At 41.4% G+C, this 19,781-nt stretch overlaps 1 protein-coding gene across 4 annotated transcripts in view; it reads right to left on the reverse strand.

The window, feature by feature from the left end:
* MON2 (MON2 homolog, regulator of endosome-to-Golgi trafficking) overlaps positions 1–19,781 on the reverse strand; it is a 69,426-nt gene that overhangs the window by 3,048 nt on the left and 46,597 nt on the right. For 2 of the 4 annotated variants that reach the window (XM_084759001.1, XM_084758999.1), the window contains 12 exons: positions 18,470–18,632; positions 16,926–17,219; positions 15,553–15,751; positions 12,885–13,507; positions 11,018–11,161; positions 10,463–10,480; positions 10,067–10,195; positions 8,641–8,831; positions 8,075–8,135; positions 7,006–7,129; positions 4,153–4,360; positions 1,351–1,433 (listed from right to left, as the gene is read on the reverse strand). In XM_084759001.1, the coding sequence (XP_084615127.1) occupies positions 1,351–1,433; positions 4,153–4,360; positions 7,006–7,129; positions 8,075–8,135; positions 8,641–8,831; positions 10,067–10,195; positions 10,463–10,480; positions 11,018–11,161; positions 12,885–13,507; positions 15,553–15,751; positions 16,926–17,219; positions 18,470–18,632 (2,237 nt within the window). The remainder of the gene's footprint in view (positions 1–1,350; positions 1,434–4,152; positions 4,361–7,005; positions 7,130–8,074; positions 8,136–8,640; positions 8,832–10,066; positions 10,196–10,462; positions 10,481–11,017; positions 11,162–12,884; positions 13,508–15,552; positions 15,752–16,925; positions 17,220–18,469; positions 18,633–19,781) is intronic. The other 2 variants (XM_084759002.1, XM_084759000.1) reach the window with 1 other exon arrangement.

Genomic DNA, 19,781 nt, shown 5'->3' on the forward strand with positions numbered 1-19,781 from the left:
AATGGAAGAATAGACATAATCCTTGTTAAATAAAAAGTAGAGAAGAAAAAGTGGTTACAAATGGGGTATTGTTATTTATTTGTATAGAAAACATGGGGGTTACTGAAGTATGTGTTTACATGAAAAAATAATAAAGTAGTAATAAAAATACATTTTAACCTTCATTTAGTGTGTGCAACCCAGCAGGCACTCAGGGGTCAGAGGACAGCTGTGGGAGTTGATTTTCTCCTATTATGTGCTTTCTGAACTCAAGTTCTCAGATTTGATGGTGAATGCCCTTACCCAGTGGACACCTCACCAACCAGGGGTTTTATACTTTTTAATTTATGTGTATTTATATCACCGATTCAAAACACACCATCAAGTACCATCAGGTAAAATAATAAAAACAAACTTCCCTCAAAAAAAAAAGTAAGTCTCCAAATGGCTCACTTTCAGCAACAAAAGTATAGCAAGACAAGAATAAAAAGTTTTTGAGTAGAGGTGGAGCCTGGTGGTTCTACACCTGATAGGCACTCTCTTACATCAGCCTTGGACTGGCTATGTGCAGTCCAACACAATTCTGCTATTGAAGGCTAGCATTCTTTTTGTTTTTTTCTTTTTTTGGAGAAGGGGCGGGTTCAAGACACGGTTTCTCTGTGTAGCCTTGGCTGTCCTAGATTCACTTTGTAGACCAGGCTGACCTCGAACTCACAGGGATCTTGCCTGCCTCTGCCTCCCGAGTGCTGGGATTAAAGGCGTGCATCACCACACCTGGCTTTTCTTCTTTCTTAATGAAGCATATTGCTTTACTAATATGCCATTATAAATTATGGATTCACTTCATTTATTCACAGCATTATTCTAATTTCTAAATTTTTTTCTGTATTTGTGCATATGTATGTGTGGAGGTCAGACAGCATCTCACGTGTTCTCCAGACACTACTTTCATAAGAAAGTAATTTGTAATTTTGTATCAGTGCATGTCTCCTCTACACGTGTAGATAAGCATGGAAGTCAGAGGATACCTCTGTGGCACTGGGTCTCTTCTATTTTGATCTGGGTTCTGGAGCTCTGACTCAGGTTGTCAGGCCAGGCCATCTTGCAGACCTACCACCATGTTTTGTTTTGTCTTTTTATAGGCCATTTTTAAATAGGCCATTTTAATAGGCCAAGATCAAACAGTACGAATTAATTTTCCTGAATTGACATCCTAATGGACTTGAGCTTTTGTCATCACGAGAACTGGAGAAGAGTGCAGTGGCGGTCACGCTCTGCAGGTCAGCTACCTTAGTAATGGCATGCTGCTCACTAACAGACAGGACTCAGCATGTACTGCCTCACAGGGTTAGCAAGTTCCCAAGCACTTACCGTTCTCGGGCTGTGTTTTCTTAAGTGAATCAATGAGAGTGCTGACTGCTTTTAAGACAAATATGATTTCTGTTACTTGTTGCCTGAAAATAATGAGAGATGATTTCCCTTAGGATTTTTTAGATAAACATGTTATTAATATTTTTACGCACAAAGTTTGCACAAATAGATACAATTTTTGAAAAATATTGACTACAATAAAATAAAAAGATGTTAAAATTCTTATAAAAGGAAAAATCATCAAACATATAAACAACAAATATATATAAATACAAGAATTTACTGGTTTGTAGCTATTCTTACCCAAATTATCAATGAAGGAGTAAGTCAACTCCTGACAATCTACATTTACAAGATAGGCCAGGCAACTATTTACGTATTATTATTATTACTGGGTTTTCAAGACAGGTTTTCTCTGTGTAGCCCTGGGTATCTAGGAACTCACTCTGTAGACCAGGCTGGCTTTGAACTCAGCCTGTGTCTGCCTTCTGAGTACCGGGATTAAAGGCATGAGTCACTATCACCTGACAAAAACAATGTGGCTTATAATACATGCTTTTAAAACTTTACTATAATACAAGTTTTTGTTTATTTTCCAACTAATATTAATAGAAATTGGCCAAAATTAAATAAAAAATATACTTTTAATAGCTGATATATATTTTACAATGCTGCTAAAAGTACATGCAAAACTGCAATGATACCCAAGTATTTTTCATTTCCTTATTGTATTTTTATATGACAATCATGAAACATGCCTGAAATTAATTCTGATATGGCCTATTTAGCAATTAACAATAATAAAGCAAACAACAAATAATAAAGAATAAGCATGGAATAAAAGACCAAAGTGTCGGGGGCCGGGCGTGGTGGCGCACGCCTTTAATCCCAGCACTCGGGAGGCAGAGGCAGGCGGATCGCTGTGAGTTCAAGGCCAGCCTGGTCTACAAAGTGAGTCCAGGACAGCCAAGGCTACACAGAGAGACCCTGTCTCGAAAACCAAAAAAAGAAAAAGAAAAACAAAAAAACAAAACAAAACAAAAAAAAAGACCAAAGTGTCAAAAGATGCCCTGGTCCCGTCCTTTCCCCCAACAGGAATGGCTCTCTGCCTCCATGGTGCATTCTCCTGCTGGCACAGATCCGATCTGCAAGCCACAGAGAGCCAGGCCTTTCCAGTGTAGTATAGAGCACTACAAAACTTTTTCTTTTTAAATTGGAGACGGGATCTCACACATTCCCCAGGCTGATAGCAAACTTATAACTGAGGATAAACTTGAACTTTTGATCCTCCTGCCTCAATTTCTTGATTATTGAGATTAGAAGCCTTACTATCGGGCTCTGCTGAACTGTATCTCAGGCACCAAAGTTTCTTTGCAAGCAGTTTGATATTGAAATGTTGCTTAAGGAAAACTCAAAATACTATAACACAGAATGAAACACCAGATGGCTATACACAGAGCTGAAATCACAGAAAGTAGGTAGAGTGGGAGAGACAGCTCAGTGGAACTGGGAACGTGTACTGTGCTTCAGATGATCTGAGTGATTCTGAGAACCCACGTCACACAGCTCACACGTCACACAGCCATGCGAAGCTCCAGCTTCAGAAGGTTAGCCATCTGGTCTCTTCTGGCACTTGGACTAATGCCCACATACTGACACATAAACAACAAGAATACAGTTAAAAGAAATATTCAAGACAAAAAAGGAAGGAAAGAGATTTCCTGAACTAGTATTTATGATCTAGTAAAAATATTCATTTGCATGTGCACATAAGGAAACAACTTTAATCCACTTTTAATCATGTCCACAATCAAATATCGGGATGGATTTGTACATACAGTTGAACAGAGTGACATAGTTTATGATCTAGAAATTTAAAATTCAAGATTGTGATTCTGAGAATTTCATTCACCAAATTAGAAAACTGTAAAATAAACACTGAATGAGAAAAGAATTTTAAGATACTAAAAATTGAGGAAAAGGCATTCATATACTCCTGGGGAAACCTAAATAGGTATGGTAGTGGGCAATTTTATAAGATATGAATGCTTAAAAAAGAAAATCTGTACCCTTTGTCAGGTCAGTTCTAAGTTCAGAAACTGGTCAAGAAACAAGGTGCACGTGAGATTTGTGGGGGTGATCTGCTTCTCAGCCAGTTTCCCTTCTGTCTGCTTTGACCTAAACTCCAGTTTCTACATCTTAAAAACTTAAGGCTGTCCTTTGCTGGATTCCAGCCTCTAGTTCAGCAGTGATTTAACTCTGGAGTTCCTGCCGCCAACACTAATTGGATATAACAGAAGTGATCAGCTCAGGACAAGTGCCTGATTGGAAGAAACTCGGATTAAGACATGGCCGAGTGACAGATATCAAGAAATGACAATCAAGGATATCCCTGGAAGTCATTAACCTCTCCCCCCCCCCCCGTCCCCACCCCCAGACAAGGCTTCTCTGTGTAGCCTTGGCTTTGTAGACCATGCTGGCCCCAAACTCACAGAGATCCACCTGCCTCTGAGAAAGAGATCCTGCTTTCATGCAAACCCACAAGTCCTTATGCAGAAACCTCTGGCAGAGGATCTATTTCAGATTCAACGGTGGTTTTAGGTTCAGAAGGTAATTTGATATCACAGAGCGCCTTATCTCCGAGAGAGGCTGAGATGGCCTAACAGAACAATTATGTACCTGCCTCGAAGCCTGCAAACGCTTAGGCTGTGACTGTCAGCCTCACTAACAATCTCGTGGTTTTGTGCCGTCTTTGTTCCTAATGATGATAACCCTGTATCTCCTTGTTAATTAAGCACGCACCTTGGGAGGGGACACTTCCCACTCAGCCTCTCATCCTCTATGTAGCGATGCAGGACGTCCTGAGACCTCTTTAAAAGCACGGAGAGGGCCATCCGTGAGATGTAGCCTTCCTGGGGTGTTGTGACTTTGTTACTGAACGAAAACTGGAGCAATGTTTCAAAACACATTTTAGAAAATTCTTCTCTCAAACGAATGTCAATCTCTGCTTCTGTAAAATTAGTAATATTTGGCTGTTAATAAGATGTTAAAACAGTGCACATTAATAACGAGCCTAGCAAGCTAGGAATAAAATGCACTCAGTAGTAAGATGAAAGGCATTGATACACAGCCTATACTTAACAATCTAGTAAATAACAGTTTTCCCTCTTGCAATGTGAAACCACATGTTCTTTTTCAATTTTACTGTGAGTGTGTGTGTGTGTGTGTGTGTGTGTGTGCGCGCGCGCGCATGTGTGTAAGTCAGAAGACAACTTGTAGGAGTCAGTTCTCGACTTTCACTATGTGGAATTTATGACTGAACTCAGGTCACCAGGCTTGGCAGCAAGCTTCTGTTGATCCATTTTCTGATCTTTTGGCAATACTACAAAATGAGTCTCAGTGGCAAGGAATGTCCCTTGGTGGGTAGAATGCTTGTGTAGCATGCGTGAGGCTCTGGGCCTGATTTCAGCTTTGATCCACAGTACCACATGAGGTGGCTGTGGTGGCACGTCTGCAACTCCAGCCCGAGAACAAGAAGCTCAAGGTCTGAGGCCAACAATGGAGGCTATGCTTTTTTTTTTTTTAATGTTTCCATTTCCCCCCCCCTGACACAGGGTTTCCCTGTTAGCCTTGGCTGTCCTGGACTCATTTTGTAGACCAGGCTGGCTTTGAACTCACAGAGATCCGCCTGCCTCTGCCTCTCCCATGTTGGGATTACAGGCATGCCATCACCCCCACACAATGCTTCCATTTTATTTGATGTTTCCAAATGTCAAGGGCTGGGGAGATGGCTCAGAGGTTAAGAGCACTGGCTGGTCATCCAAAGGTCCTGAGTTCAGTTCCCAGCAACCACATGGTGGCTCACAACCATCTACAATGAGATCTGGTGCCCTTTTCTGGTGTGCAGGTGCACGTTTGGGCAGAATACTGTATAAATTATAAATAAACAAATCTTAAAAAAAAAAAGTCAAGATTCTCACAATAGTTCCAATGTGTCCATCTCCAATGAAACTACTCAAAGCAATTCTTGTACACAGTACCCACTCTCTCCTTCACCTTTTCTGCTTCACACCGTGTGACTGACAAAACACGTGGGAAAATGCCATTTGAGCCCTTGGTCCTAGGTAGAAGAGCTGTTTGGGGAAGCTTAGGGGGCGTGGCCTTGCTGGAGGAAGTACGTGACTGGCGCAGGCATGTTCTCTCTCATTCAGGGTGGAGGTCTCAAATCTCTCCCACCCTCCTTCTCCCCACTTCTAGCTCTTGCTCATCCTCAGTTTCCTGCCTGGGGTTCAGGATGTAAGTTCTCAGCTTGCTGCTCCAGCTGTCATGCCTGCCTGCCTCCACACGTCCCCGGCAGAGATGGTGGTGGTCTCTTATTCATCTGGAATCATGGACCAGTAAGCTCGTTTTCTTATTTACTCATCTGGTTTGGCCTTCCTTTTAGAAGTCTGTGAACTTTGGCTCTCAAGTCATGCTAAAGAGCCAAGAGCCAAGTGACCATGGAACTATGTTAGCATGGAATGTCTTCCTATGTATGTTAGTAGAAAATGTCAAGGTAAAGCTGAGGGAATGTGTGCTTTATGCAGAGCCCTAGAAAATACCTAGCATTTTAAATATGGGTATGATATAAAAATTAAGTACACTTAATTATTTTTCTCTGAAATTCCCATGCTGATAAAACTAACAGGCCAAGCTTTTTTTTTTTTTAAATGTTGGGGTGGGTGGAAAAAAACCTAGTTTGTTAAGTAAGCAGCAAGAGAGCCATCTAGTGGTTGAACTGTATAAATGTTCTTTAAAATTTCACAATTATTCATGGGTATAGTAAATGGGTATATATATAATGTATAATCTCACAGAAAGAAAACCCCATTATGATGTTGCACTTACATCTGAAATTTGAATACACAGTTTAATAAACAGGAATACTAACAAAACAGGTTAGATAGCAGCTCAGGTTAAGATACAATGTCATGGCCTTCATTATTTAGCCTCTCTAGTCTTATGACTATGGAGTTTTTTCTTTTTTCTTTTTCTTCATTAATTAATTTATTTATTCGCTTTACAGATTGATCACAGCCCCCTCCCTTCTCCCTCCCATTCCCACCCTCAAATCCCTCTCCCCCTACTACCCTGCCTTTTCTCCTCAGAGAAGAGGAGGATCCCCCATGGGTACCAACCCACCCTGGCACATCCTCTCCCACTGAGGCATGGGAGTCTTTCCAGACTAAACACAGCCCCCTCCCCCCTTTTTTTTAACTACTGTGGTGCCGATCCTTACAATGCTCTGAAGAATGCGGTGCCTTTCTAGCATAACCCTTATACACACAGGCACTCACTGTTTGTTCTCTAACAAATGGAAGCCACTGTCTGCCTAACGGAGCCAGCATACTCAGTGGTCCACCTACATTGTATTCCTTACAATAACCCATGACTTCTGTCAACCTACACAACTTCATCAGATTCCAGAAGTACCACGTAACTTAGTCAGAACTTACAAATATGAACACACCTGCATCTACTCTCAGAAAACAGTCTAAACCACATCCCAAAAGCTGCCCCCTCCCATTCTCCTGGTCTAGAGTTAAGCAGTGAGAGGACCGGGCATGCTGCTAGCCCTCCTGCTCCTCCCAGCGCTGTGGGCCTGCGAGCCGGCACCTGTGAAGGAGGACGACTGCGAGTGGATGGAGCCCCTGTTGAGCATGGTCATCATCTGACCCACAAACGCCTTAGGGATGAGGTTGGCATACGGGAGGATCTCCACGCTGATCAGCTGGACCACCTAGAGCAAAGGGCACTCAATCAATTACAATTTCTACAGTAAAAGTTAAATTTCATTTAGAAAAATTAAAGAAACTTCCCTGATGGAAGTATATAAGTGTTTTACTAGTACTATGCAACATGACTAACCACTAAGACTGCTTCCTTCATCCACCTTACCTACAAGGAAAGTCAATGCTAAGGTTTACTGTACTACAGTTTTAACATACGTTGATCCTCACCCAGCTGTAAATATATAGAAAAACGCTCAGCATGTGAAACATACCCATGCTAAAACATTCAAAATTAATATTAAACGTACTGTATAACCAGAAACTTTGAGAAGTTAAAGTTACACTCATTTTTGACAGATACCTTATCGTAACTTGATTTATTTTGTCCTCTAAAGGAAAAGCTCACACACAATTTAAAACAGTAAAGTCACAGAGGCTGTACTTTACAGATCTATGACAGTGCCCATACCTGAAAATCATGTATTTATTGGCTTAAAGTTCAGCTCTCAGCAGGATGGTGGTAGTACACACCTTTAATCCCAGCTCTTGGGAGGCAGAAGCAGGTGGAGCTCTAAGTTCAAGGCCAGTCTGGTCTACAAGCTGTCCAGAACAGCCAAGGCTACACAGAGAAACCCTTTCTTGAAAACCAAAAAATAGTTCTGCTATCTCACTTAAATGACAATAGAGTCCAAGTCCTTCACCCAATCAAAACTTCAAAGCTAAAAGCGGTAAGGTCGGCAAGCTGACTCAGGAGGAACAGAATCTATGTAAAATGGAAGGCTCGACAGAGGTGTCCTCTGACCTACATATAGCTACCCACAGGGAGACACACACACACACCCGCACACATGCACACACCACACGTGCCCTTCCCCTACTAAAATTAAAAATTTTAAATCTTCAAATTCCATCTATAATAAAAAAAAACAAGAAATTTTTCTAATCTTGCTTACTTCAACATCAATACTTTCATTTCTTTGAAATTCTTGAATAGAGAGATTATCTGGAGGTATGCTGAAAAAGAAAAAAGAAAGACTTGATTTCATTTCCTAAACAAACAGAAAAGAGACAAACAATAGTCAAGTGATACAATAGCTCTTCCTATTGGGGCTGAGGCATTCTGGCACCCTTAAAGGGAGTTACTATTTTCTTTTATGTTATGTGTATAAACATAGCACCAGTGCGTCTAGTTTAGAGGCACAGTGTCCACTTTCCTGCCTACAGCCAGGTGGTTAGCAGCCTTGCTTTGTTTGGACATTGCAGTTGAAAAGCACTCTGAGCACCAGGTCCTTTGCATCAAGCATGAGTCTCTCCCACAGTGAGCAGAACTCAGCCCCTTCCTCCTCTAGCCACTTCCTGTCGGCAACTCAGTAACATCAAATGCCCTCCTGTCTGTGCAGGCAGCCCCACAATGACCCAATGAGTGGATACAGAGTAAGACACACATCTCAACACTTGCAGACATCTTTGCAGTCTTCCATCTCTGTAAAGGCTCCTCCTTTTAGATCAATGAGCTGACCTTTTAGTAAAGAGGAAGTCTTCAAGAGTGCTGGCTAATTCTGGCCACATGCTGTCAAACTTCCCAGAAGAGGCATGCTGCCGGGCGACAGGCAGCCCAATGGAGAGAACTTTGAGCAGAGAAGCTACCGCCAGCTTCCATGTGCTTTCAGAAGGGCAAGAATACTTCAAACTGAGAGGAACCCTGAGAGTCTGAAGAGAAGCAGTTAGGATTGGTTAAAACACACATAGCTGCATTCAAAACAAAACACACCATGTAACAACTGTGAAAAAACAACGGTGTAGGTATATTCACTGAAAAGGTGATTAAGAAAGATTGATTCTTAGGCATAGTCCCCAAAGACTACTTAGAAAGATACACTTTATTTTGCTTGGAACTAAGAACCAGACCAGGGCCTTTTGTATGCTAAACATAGCCGGCACTGCGGAGCTAACTTCAGCTCTGCAAGCTACACGTGTTCTTAGTATATAGTTCAGGTTACAGTCAAACTCACTATTCTCCTGTCTCAGCCTCCCGAGGGCTGGGTTACATGTGTGCTACAACCGCACTGCTCTAACACTGTCTCTCTTGTCTTCTAGACAGGAGTCATTAAAGAGTCACCCACACCTTTGAACCTCAGTTGTCTTCCTTTAAAATCACAATAAGAATACTACATGAGAAGTGAAAGCGTCAAGAACAGACAGTTTGCCATTTTGCAATTCCCCTGACATGGGTCGCAGCAGAAAGTAGTCTTCTTCATAAGGATCTCCTGTCCATTAGAGGCCAGTACTGCTTATACTTTCCAAGTGCTGAGGGGAAAGCTAGTAACCTGAGATACCAGTACCTTCAAGTTTCATACCCCAAATTCCTTGGGTTTTATATTTTACTCAAATATCTTAATGTACTTTTTCTAATACTGCAATAAATTAATCATGCAAGAATATAAAACCTGGAATAAGAGTTAGGTCTAGCTTTGTCCTTTAAATAGAGGGAAAATTAAGATGAAGAAACAGAGTGAACAAAAGTTTAATCTTTAAAAAGAAATTCCAAACATGATGATCTATGTACTATATATGAAGAACTGGCTTTTTGAAGTGAGTCTGCAGCAGCAGTTAGCTGATGTTCACTCCCTGAGCAGCCTTAGGCTTGGGGACTCTTTAGGAACGGTAACCAATCCCTGGGAAGAAGAGCCATGCCAGGCTGGAGGTAGAGTTCAGCAGAGAGACTACTGCCTGGCATTTGTGAGGCTCTGGTTTAAGCCCTAGTACTGCGCCACTCACACCCTATTCCAACAGACCTCATAGACTAAAAAGATTGAGTTTGCCAAATACAGTTCATGTAAAGTCACTATCAATAATGTCTTCATTTATCCTAATATACTGCTTAGAGAAATTTCAATCATTTTATAATGTCAAGTAAAAGTATAGAGATAAAAAGGACACATTACCTTAATGATATTCTGGAGGACTTTCTCGTTCACCACTGCTTTATGACAGGCCGTTTTTTGGTACAAATCCACAACTACTTCTAAAGACCTTTCCGCGAATGGTACATAATTCAAGGCTACCCATTCCGCCTAGAAAGTAATGTTTTCACCAGGAGTTAAGAGGTACCGGGACTGGAGGAAGCAATTTTGGTTTTGAAAAGAAAGCTCCTTTCCTTACAAGTTCAGGCCTTGGTTCTAGATCAGATCACATTACATGCAAGGTTTTCAAAAACATGTGTACTTTGTAAAAATCACCGGGCACAAGCCACAACTACAGGGGCACAGAGCACTCTAGTGAGATGGGGGATGGGCTGAACTTGCTCCAGCAGGTTAGGACAGGGTAGGAACATAACTCACCGGTGCAAAGAGTTGGATCTATTGTGATTCCAGTGTGATGCAAGACAAATAGAATGAGAAAATTAATACATGGCAAAACTACTTTTCGGACTATATATAACTATAATTTTATGGTGAGTGAAGAAAACCAGCATGTACATGCATTCCAGAATTTACTTTCGTTGTAAGTCAAAATAAAGATATAATTTGCCAGCCAAGGCTATAAAAATGTATATAATGTATAAATTTCACACCAGCAGTGGACAACTTATTTAGTACACACAGATTTCTTCATTTTGCATTGTAGATATCTATTTTAAGGGGAAATTAGCCTCAGGGATTTACACCCACTTTGTAGAAGAATAGGGCAGCAGAGAAAAAAGTACAGTGGAACTGTCATTCTTGAAGAAGCGAGGGGAGGGAAAGGGTAAGTAAGCTCTGAGAAGAGCACACAGAGCAGACAGGAGCACCACAGCCATGGCTTCCCAGGAATACTTCTATTCCACAACAGACACATGCATATGAACGACAATTTCCCTTTCTTAGGGAACCAGAATAAGCACAACTGTGAACTACCTGGTTATATTTTGCATTTGCAACATGCTTTGTTTCCAGCTGTCCATACTGTGGAGGCTTACAGGAAAACTCTACAAATGCCAGCAGCTGGTCAAAAATAGCTGGGTACATTATCTGCATGTTTTCTGGTCCGACACAGATGGCCTATGAAACAAAATGAGACCATTAGGATGCATAGTACAAACCCCAGGAAAGTGTTTTCTTGTGCATGCATTCGCTCACCTAAAGGATCTTAAGAACTGTACTACCTTATGCCATCCTGTGACACTTCAAATTGAACTATTTAAACAATTACTAAGCAAAAAGCAACCTCAAAATATTTAGTCAGGTTAAAAATTATTTTCATGAAGTATGCTTTATTCTTTAACATGGAAGACAAGGGTCAAGCATGTTAAGACAAGTGCCAGAGAAGGCTGAGGTGCATATCTGAGATTTGCCTCAACGCAGCCACGAGACCAGCATTAGGTCAAGATGAAGCTGACTACCTTTAGTGTAAATGCTAACAGCTCATGCACACAGCTGATTCCAGCCCCATGCCTGGGCTATGTATTCACAGGCATTATAGCTGAAACATAAATAAATCATGCAAAAATGATTCTAGTTACTTAGTTCTGGAATGATGTTACATTTTGTTTTCAGAGTCAACGCTCAGAGCAGATTCGTAGTAGCCATAATGAACAATTATATTTGTTCTTTTTCTGCCAAAGTAGAGCTATTAAAAAGTAAAATTTTGGATTTTTTTCTTGGAAATAAGAGTGTAAGTTGGTTTTTTTTAATACCTTCTATACACACATAGCAAACCTGAATATGCAGTTTTGAGAGTTCAAGAATCTCCAAATGACATTTTCTGATAGAAAACCTGTTTTACTCACTTTAGGGAAATGTATACACAATATATTTGTATAATCTAAGCAGAGTGGGGTTACTACAATTTTTAAAACTTACTTTGATTTCACTTGAGAAATTCATACACCTCAAACAATCTCTGAATGTCATATCTGTTGAATTCTGAGCTGTTCACAACGTGTTTCTTGCACAGCCTGGCTCTCTCTGGGCCTGGCTGATGACTGAGTGGGCCTTTTTAGCTCCTGTTTGTTTCCTGAGTGTCACACTGTAGAGAAGGCTAGGCTCAACCTTCCTGAGAACCTTCCTGCCTTAGGCCTCCACGTGCTGGGCTTACACATGACTTATCACACTGGATTTGGTTTGGCTTTTCTTTTTTCTTTTACCCATATGCTTTTGCATCCATGCTTGTACCATGGATGTGTGTGGCAGGCAAAACAATTCTGGGGCGTTCTTCTGCCATGTGGGTCCTGGGGACTGTAAATCAGGCTTGGCCAAGTCCTTAACCAGGGCAGCCATCTTGTCAGTGCTTGTTTAGAACTTTGATAGTTATGAACTGTTATATCAATTTCCTTGATAATCTAAAAACCATATTTTTATATGGTGTTGCTTCCCAGCCTGTCTTTATTCGATGATTTTTAGATCTATTTATTGATTTATTGTAAAGAACAAAACACACAGCTAAAAACACACATAAGCTGTAGTAAGAAAAACACTACATAAGGTCACCCTTCTGTCTTAGTATAGGCTATCAACAACTTCGAGATTAAATTTAAGTGAACTCGGATTAGAAGACACAAGCAGCTTCTTGATGGCTCAAAACAGAGCTGAAGTGATTTTTTTTCGGATAAATATCAGAAAGAATAAGTTTTTTTTTTAAATCCTGACAATCTTAAATTTATTCATACCAATCTCAAAAAAATCTGAATTTATCTTCTGAAACTTGCTGCAAAAAAAAAAAAAAAAAAAATCCGGAAACCCATATTCACTACTTCTTATGTAACTAGCTATCAGATCGCATTACCTTTTGGAGAACATCTAAAGCCGTAAGCACAGCTTCCTGTAAACTTGTCAGAACCGCCTCAGTGTATGACGGAAGGATGAAAGGGGATGCATCTGAACTTATGGGGACCGAAACGGCGCTGTGCAAAATGACTCCTAACTTCTGTAAGTCGTCCATGTTGAAGCCAGCTTTTATGTGCTGGTACAGCGCTGGGAATATCTGAATCAGAGCCGTAAGGAAAGGCTGGCTGGGGATGAAGGTCAGCTTATCAAAAGCCGCAGGTGGTTTTGTGCTTTCAGAACCAATCCTGTACCAGGTGCTCCAGGCAGCCCACCAGAGGTTCAAGTCCTCCAGCTCGTCCGTTACCACAGGCGGCTCAGAGCTGTATCTTCCCAGTTTTTCTCCAATGGAATCCGTCCTTACAAATGGCCTGCTTAGGCCTGGCCCCGAAATGCCTCCAATAAGGACAGGCACGGGCATGTTCACCATGGGCGTCTCGGGCTTCTCGGAGTCTCTGACAGGGGATGCAATCTGTAAGATTTCCTGGAAGCTTTTCAGAGCAGCCAGGGACACTTCATTGTTTTTGCTGAGCGCAGCCGACTGAATGTGGTCAAGAAGAACATCCCAAGCTCTTGAAAAGTCTCCTGCATCAAGAAAAGGGGAGAAACCCAGTTAGTATAAAAATGATTGAACTTTCTTAGACATTTTAGAGCATAGTTGTCTTTATTTTCTGCTTAAACTGACACAGAACTAAAAAGAACATAATTAGGTTCTAAGGTACTAAAACCACAACTCAGGGGCTGGCAAAATGGCTGAGAGGAAAGGCAATTCCCTGTAGTCCATACTGCGGAAGGAGAGGGCTAATGCCTGCAGGTCTCCTGTGATGTCCACACGTGTGCTATGGCATGTGTATGCACTCTCCACCACATACGCACAATTAAAAAACATTGTAAAAAATACCAACAACCCAGCCAGTAAGTTAGCTTTCTAAATGTCTACATATAATTATATACTGTGCATGGGTCTGTTAAAGGCAAATTTACTTGTGTTCACATTAGAAAAACTTATCCATGCCACCTGAGCTGCTTTATATTTTCATTTAAAAATTTAAATCAATACTCAGCAATTCATCTCTGTTGGCATAAAGTGAACACATGTTAACAGTGATGTATATGCTATCATATGTAAATCCAAATTAAACAAAAATACCCTGGGTTTGGTGGCACACACCTTTAATCTGAACACTTGAGAGGTGGGGACAGCCTGGTCTACAGGGTCAGTTCCAAGGACATTCATGTAGAAAGACCCACCCTCAAAAACAAAACAAAACAAACAAAAGCACTCGAGGAGGTTTAGGAAATGGCCCATCTGGTAATGTGCTTGCCATGCAGGGATGAGGACCAGAGGCCAACCTCTAGTTAAACAAACAACCAGGTGCAGTGGGCATGTGCTTCGGTTTCAGAGTGCTTGCTACATAAGCAGGAAGACATCTTCAAGTCCCTACCTCAATGTACAGAGCTCGGTGTTGCTGTGTAACCTCAGCACTGTCGGGCAGAAATAGAGTTCCAGGTCCAGCAGGAAACTGTGTCTCAAGAGAACGAGGTAGAGGGACCGCCAGACAGCCACTGTTGTCGACTGACCATCAAAGTGCACTCTCGTGTGTACGCCTCCCTCACACCACTTACTGTCCATTTTTCTGTACTGCCTCCAACACTGCCGCCCAAACCAAGAGCATTGGAACCTTGCCTTGAGTTCTCAGCCTCAAACCCAGTACATCAATAGCTGGGCGGTCTTGATTCTGGGCATTGTCTTGTACACTCTAGGATGTCTCCCATAATCCCTTGCCCCTACACTCCAGAGAGCAGTAGCATTCATCCCCTCAGGGCTACAATAAAAGTCTCAGAATGACCTTGTCCTCTATGGAATTAGTTATAAGCTTGGTCATGCTTGAGAACCACTAATTTCCAGTAACAGCTTCCTTACCAGTCTGCCATGCCTGCTGGGCCCCTCCCCCCCCATCCCCCCTGCAACCAGAGTGGTCTTTTTGAACTAAAGTCTGAAAAACTTTTCAGCAGTTTTGTTTTTCTTTAACTTGCTGTTAGGACGAGGTCCCAAGCTCTGAAGACATTTAACACAGCCTGGCCTCTTACTACACCTGACCCTCCTCAAGAGCCACACCTCTCTCTACTCCCGTTTCAGAGCGTCAAGCTCGCTCGGGTCCTCTCCATTCCTTCCTCCTCCAGTCTTTTCTCTCTAAGCCTATCCTCACTTCACTTCACCCTGGCCTGACGAACTCTTACCTACCTGCATCCCTCAGAAAAATCCTCTCAGGCTGCCAATAGAGGCTTCGCCAATCTACTCTAAGCTCACAATGCACTAATTTTCTTTGTGGCATTCATCACTGTAGCCATTTTTCACTCATAGGTCTATTTATGGCTCTTCCCTCAAGTTCAACAGTGCATGTATTCTGCTCAGCACTGTACTCCTGAAGGCTGGTCCAAAGTAAGTGGGCATTACTTTTCCCTCAATAAAATGAGCATGTACCCACCACACATAAAGGCTATAGGTAAAGCTGACTATTCTTGAGAGGCAGTACTGTATATTAATTCCCAAGGAATTTTCTATGTATTTTCCAAATTTCTTTGAACACAACTTATTTGTATAATCAAAAAAGAAAGTGGTGATCTACCTAGAGGCTGCAGTAAGTATCTCCTGGTATTGAAGATTCTTGCTACTCCGGCGAGCGTCAACACCCACGTCTCAGCCCATTGCTTCTCTGCTGTGTCTCTTGAGTGATGAATTAAAATATTTCCACCTCCAGACTCAATCTTTTCTTTGTCTGCAGTCGTAGAAGATTCCCGAACTCGGTCCAATAGATGAAAGAGTACCTAAATATTTATTTTCAAGGTCATATAAAAAGTACTGATGACTTAAGTACTGGCAAAGAAAACTAGAAGTTAGAAAGTTGTGTAACAATGTTATTAATCCACATAAAGTAAAGACATGGCCTTAAAGAGGCCACTGTGCATTCTTAAACTTATCCTTAAGGTCTTAGGATATGAAAAAGGAAGTTAACTGGACACAACTTTAGCCAGGACTTGTCACCAGTGGGACACCTCTGGGATGGCACCTGAGATAAGGATGCAGGTCCAGGCAGAATGTTACTACAGAGATGTCCAGATTGAGCTTAGGACTAAATGAGGTGTTAGAAAAACAACCAGAAAGCAAAAATTGGTTAGAATTTCAGGAGTTTTTACACTTAAAGGAAAATAAGAACAAATGAGGGGGCACTGAACAGAGCAGCTGTGTTTATGAAACAGAAAACTTCAAAAAAGAAGATGTAATAATGTTAGGCACCCAGCTGGGTATGGTGGTGCATACTTTAACCCCAGCACTCGGGAGCAGAGGCAGGTGGATCTCTGTGAGTTCGAGGCCAGCCTGGTCTACAAAGAGAGTTCTAGGACAGCAAAGGCTACACAGAGAGACCCTGTCTGGAAACGCCCAACCTCACCGCCCCCCCCCCCAAAAAAATCCAACAACAACAAGGAAAAAAAAAAAAAAGAAAAACAACATTAGGCACAAGATCCTGGGTTCAATTCCCAGCACAGCCACAAGAAAGGAAGGAAAGAAAAACAGGAGAAAAGAGGAAAGAGCCAGTGGAGAAGGAGGAGGAAGAAGAGGAGGAGGAGAAGGAGGCGGCTTTAAGGAACTAGTGAGTCCCTCTCTGGCTTACCAAAGAGAACAGAGAGTGGGCAAGGGAATGGAGACAGAAGCCTTTAAGCCTCTATGAGGCCCTGTGTGCTCCTCTGTGTGCCTCTAACCCGTACACCTGTACTGTATGTGTACACACACACACACAGTAAAAGTAATGAAAAAATCAATCTTAAATTTTAATTTATTCTATGTGTACTATGATTTAAAAAAGCAAGGCCAATGTTTTTGTTTTACCAAATAAAAAAATACACAGGAATGATTCTTTTAAAAGTCAACACATTTAACAATGTGAAATGCATATTGTAAGAACACACATCAACTAACAGCCCAAACCGTCTCTTCCAGTACCTTCCAAATGACAGTATGCCAGGTTGAGTGCTGCAGCAAGGTTCCGTGTGCACCGATTGTAGAGAACAAGGTCTGCCCCGCACTCTTCCTCACTGCAGGGCGGGGGTCCACACAAAGCTCCCCCAGTTTTGCATAAAGACATAACCATAAGCAATCAAATGGAGGTGCAGGGTGGAATGGCCTATTCAGAGACACCCCTTTTTCTTCTGCCTGCTTCTGCTGGACAGCCTCTTCTTTATTTAACTCTTTTTCAATAGTTTCTCCTCTTTGGAAAAAATAATCTGAAATATTCCACTAAAAAGAAACATATAAAAATATAATTTCATTTACAAATTTAGTTTTAAACTTCAGAATAGATTAAATATAAGCATTTCCCTCATCGATGTCTATAATTTCAAGAAAAAACAGCTACTTATTTTGTCTTAGCATTAACTTTTATTGTACTGTACTTTTTATTATGAAAAATTTCAAATATATAGAATAATGAATTTCCAAGTGTTGATATACATAGTACCTAGTCATTATAATTCTTAACTATAAAGATATAGCATCACACCATAACAAAATAATTTCTTAGTATCACTTAATACTTTATGATTTCATACAAAAAGTGCAGTTACTGTCTTCACATATACCAAAGCCTTTATTCTCAGTGACAATGAACTATGCAACTAATAATGAGTGCCCAGTGATGGCAATGCAGTAGTTCCAACATGGTGAGCATCAACAGGAAGTAAACAAGGCGTGTCTAGGGATGACTGAACCCTGAATTAACCAGGTGCTCGATAGCCACAGGTTAGTATGTGGCAGATTACGTCTTTCATGGCCACATGTTTCAACTTACCTACTTTGTGTGAGAATTTTAAAGTTCAATTTTATGGAACTTCTGAGTCAGGAACACTTGGGAGAGTCTAAATAAGTGCTTCAAATAATGCTTAATTAGCATATGAGAAGGATGGCAGCTCAATCTTCTAAGCTCACTACAGACATGGGGGCCGTTCTCCTTTGATGCATGTGAAATTCTTACAATACTCTTAATGTGGCACATCTACATTAAGATGTGTAAAGTCAGACTTGAATGTCAATAACTGGACAATCAACAAAAGCTAAACAACTAACTACACAGGCTGTAGTCAGCCTTCCACTATACTGTGCTGCTCCTGTGCCTCACAGTCTTGTTGGCAGACTACAGGTGTACGCAAACTGTAAGTAAAGCCCTGCTACGGAATAGTCTAGGGGAATGTTATTAACGCCAATCCCGACTCTCCTTTTATGTATTTACTATTATTGTTTCAGTAAGTTCTCTCCTCATAAATAACTTGGCAGAACTCACACTTTAAAGGTCAGTATATCAAAACTGTTTCACGTGTCCTGCTACTAACAGATTGTGCCCTAAATTACTTCATTCTTCATGGAGGATATGTTTGGGACTTAAAAGTCAGTAAAAATGTCCAGAGTCCAGCCTGTATTAGTGAGGACTCACTGCTAACTGTGTAACGATCATTTTGAAAGGACATTACCATAAGAAAAGCAGTGGTACTTACCAATAAGCCTATTGAAGTTAAACTAATATTAAGTTCTTGGTTATGAAGTCCAAAGCTACCTGCAACATCTACAACTATCTGTAGGCAAGAACAAGGCATTGTTGGTAGAAAATCTGTCACAACCAACTGAAGACACTGAAAGGCAGTTCTTATCAGCGACTCTCTGAAACACAGAAGAAACGGGTAATGTGCATTTAGAAAAAAAGGCGAGAGAGAACCTCACAGCAATCTGAACCAAGCTAACTTTTACTTACAATTCTAGCAGGGAAGCACTTCCTGGTTGCACAGCACCTCAGTGACCACACAAATGTAAAAAGTAGTTGTGTTTTCTCAAATAAACAAAAGCCAAGGGAGTTTGGCAATACCGACAAGTAAGATTAGACCCAATCCCAGCACTGGGGAGGCAGAGGCAAGCGAACCTCTGTGAGTCCAAGGCTAGCCTGGGCAGCCAGCTAGAGCTACATAGTATGACTGTCTGAAAAGAAAGTAGCCTTTAAATAAGTGTTAGCACCATGCACCAACAACAGAACCCCTGTGACAACGTACAAGGTGAAACTGCCACAGCTCATTTTCTGCCTGCTGCACCAAATCTATCTTATGTGGCGCCTAGCAGAAACTGTTCCTCAGAGCTGTGTATGGGTGCCTCTTTTGTTGCTGTTTTTTGTATCTATACAACATCTCTTTAAAAACATAAAAGCAATTACAGGCCTATTCTATGAGAAAAGTACAATTATAAACTTCACGAGAAAATAAGAAGCCTATGGTCTTGGAGCAAATGTTTAGTGCTCTGGCTAGCTCTGCTGTCACTCTGACACACGGAGAACCTTAACTGATGGAAGGCTGCCTCTATGAGCTGGCCTGGAGTTAAGTCAGTGGGGCACTTTCCTGACTGGTGATTGATCCAGGACGGCCCTGCCATGTGGGTGGTGTCACCCCTGGGCAGCGGGCCCTGGGTTTTAAAAGAAAGCAAACGGAGCAATCCATGGAAAGCGAGCCAGTAGGCAGCGTCTCCCCATGGGTTCTGCCGAAGTTCCCGCCTTGACTTCCCTTCACGGTGAACTATGACTGGGCTGCGTAAGCAACATAAGCACTTACTCAAGATACTTTGGTCATATGTTTATCACAGCAATAGAAAGTAATGGTAAATACTGTAAGGGGAAATAATAACTATTAATAGTAACTATTCTCAAGTTTTCACTATGTTACAGATTCCTAAGTGCTGAGTGCATTCATTTCATCCTTACAAACACATCCGACTTTGTGTTGTGAATTGAGAAAATCAACTTCAACTTGATGTAAATTGGTCTTTTTT

Source organism: Acomys minous, assembly GCF_964271855.1.
Source record: "Acomys minous genome assembly, chromosome: 15".
Lineage (NCBI taxonomy): Eukaryota > Metazoa > Chordata > Mammalia > Rodentia > Muridae > Acomys > Acomys minous.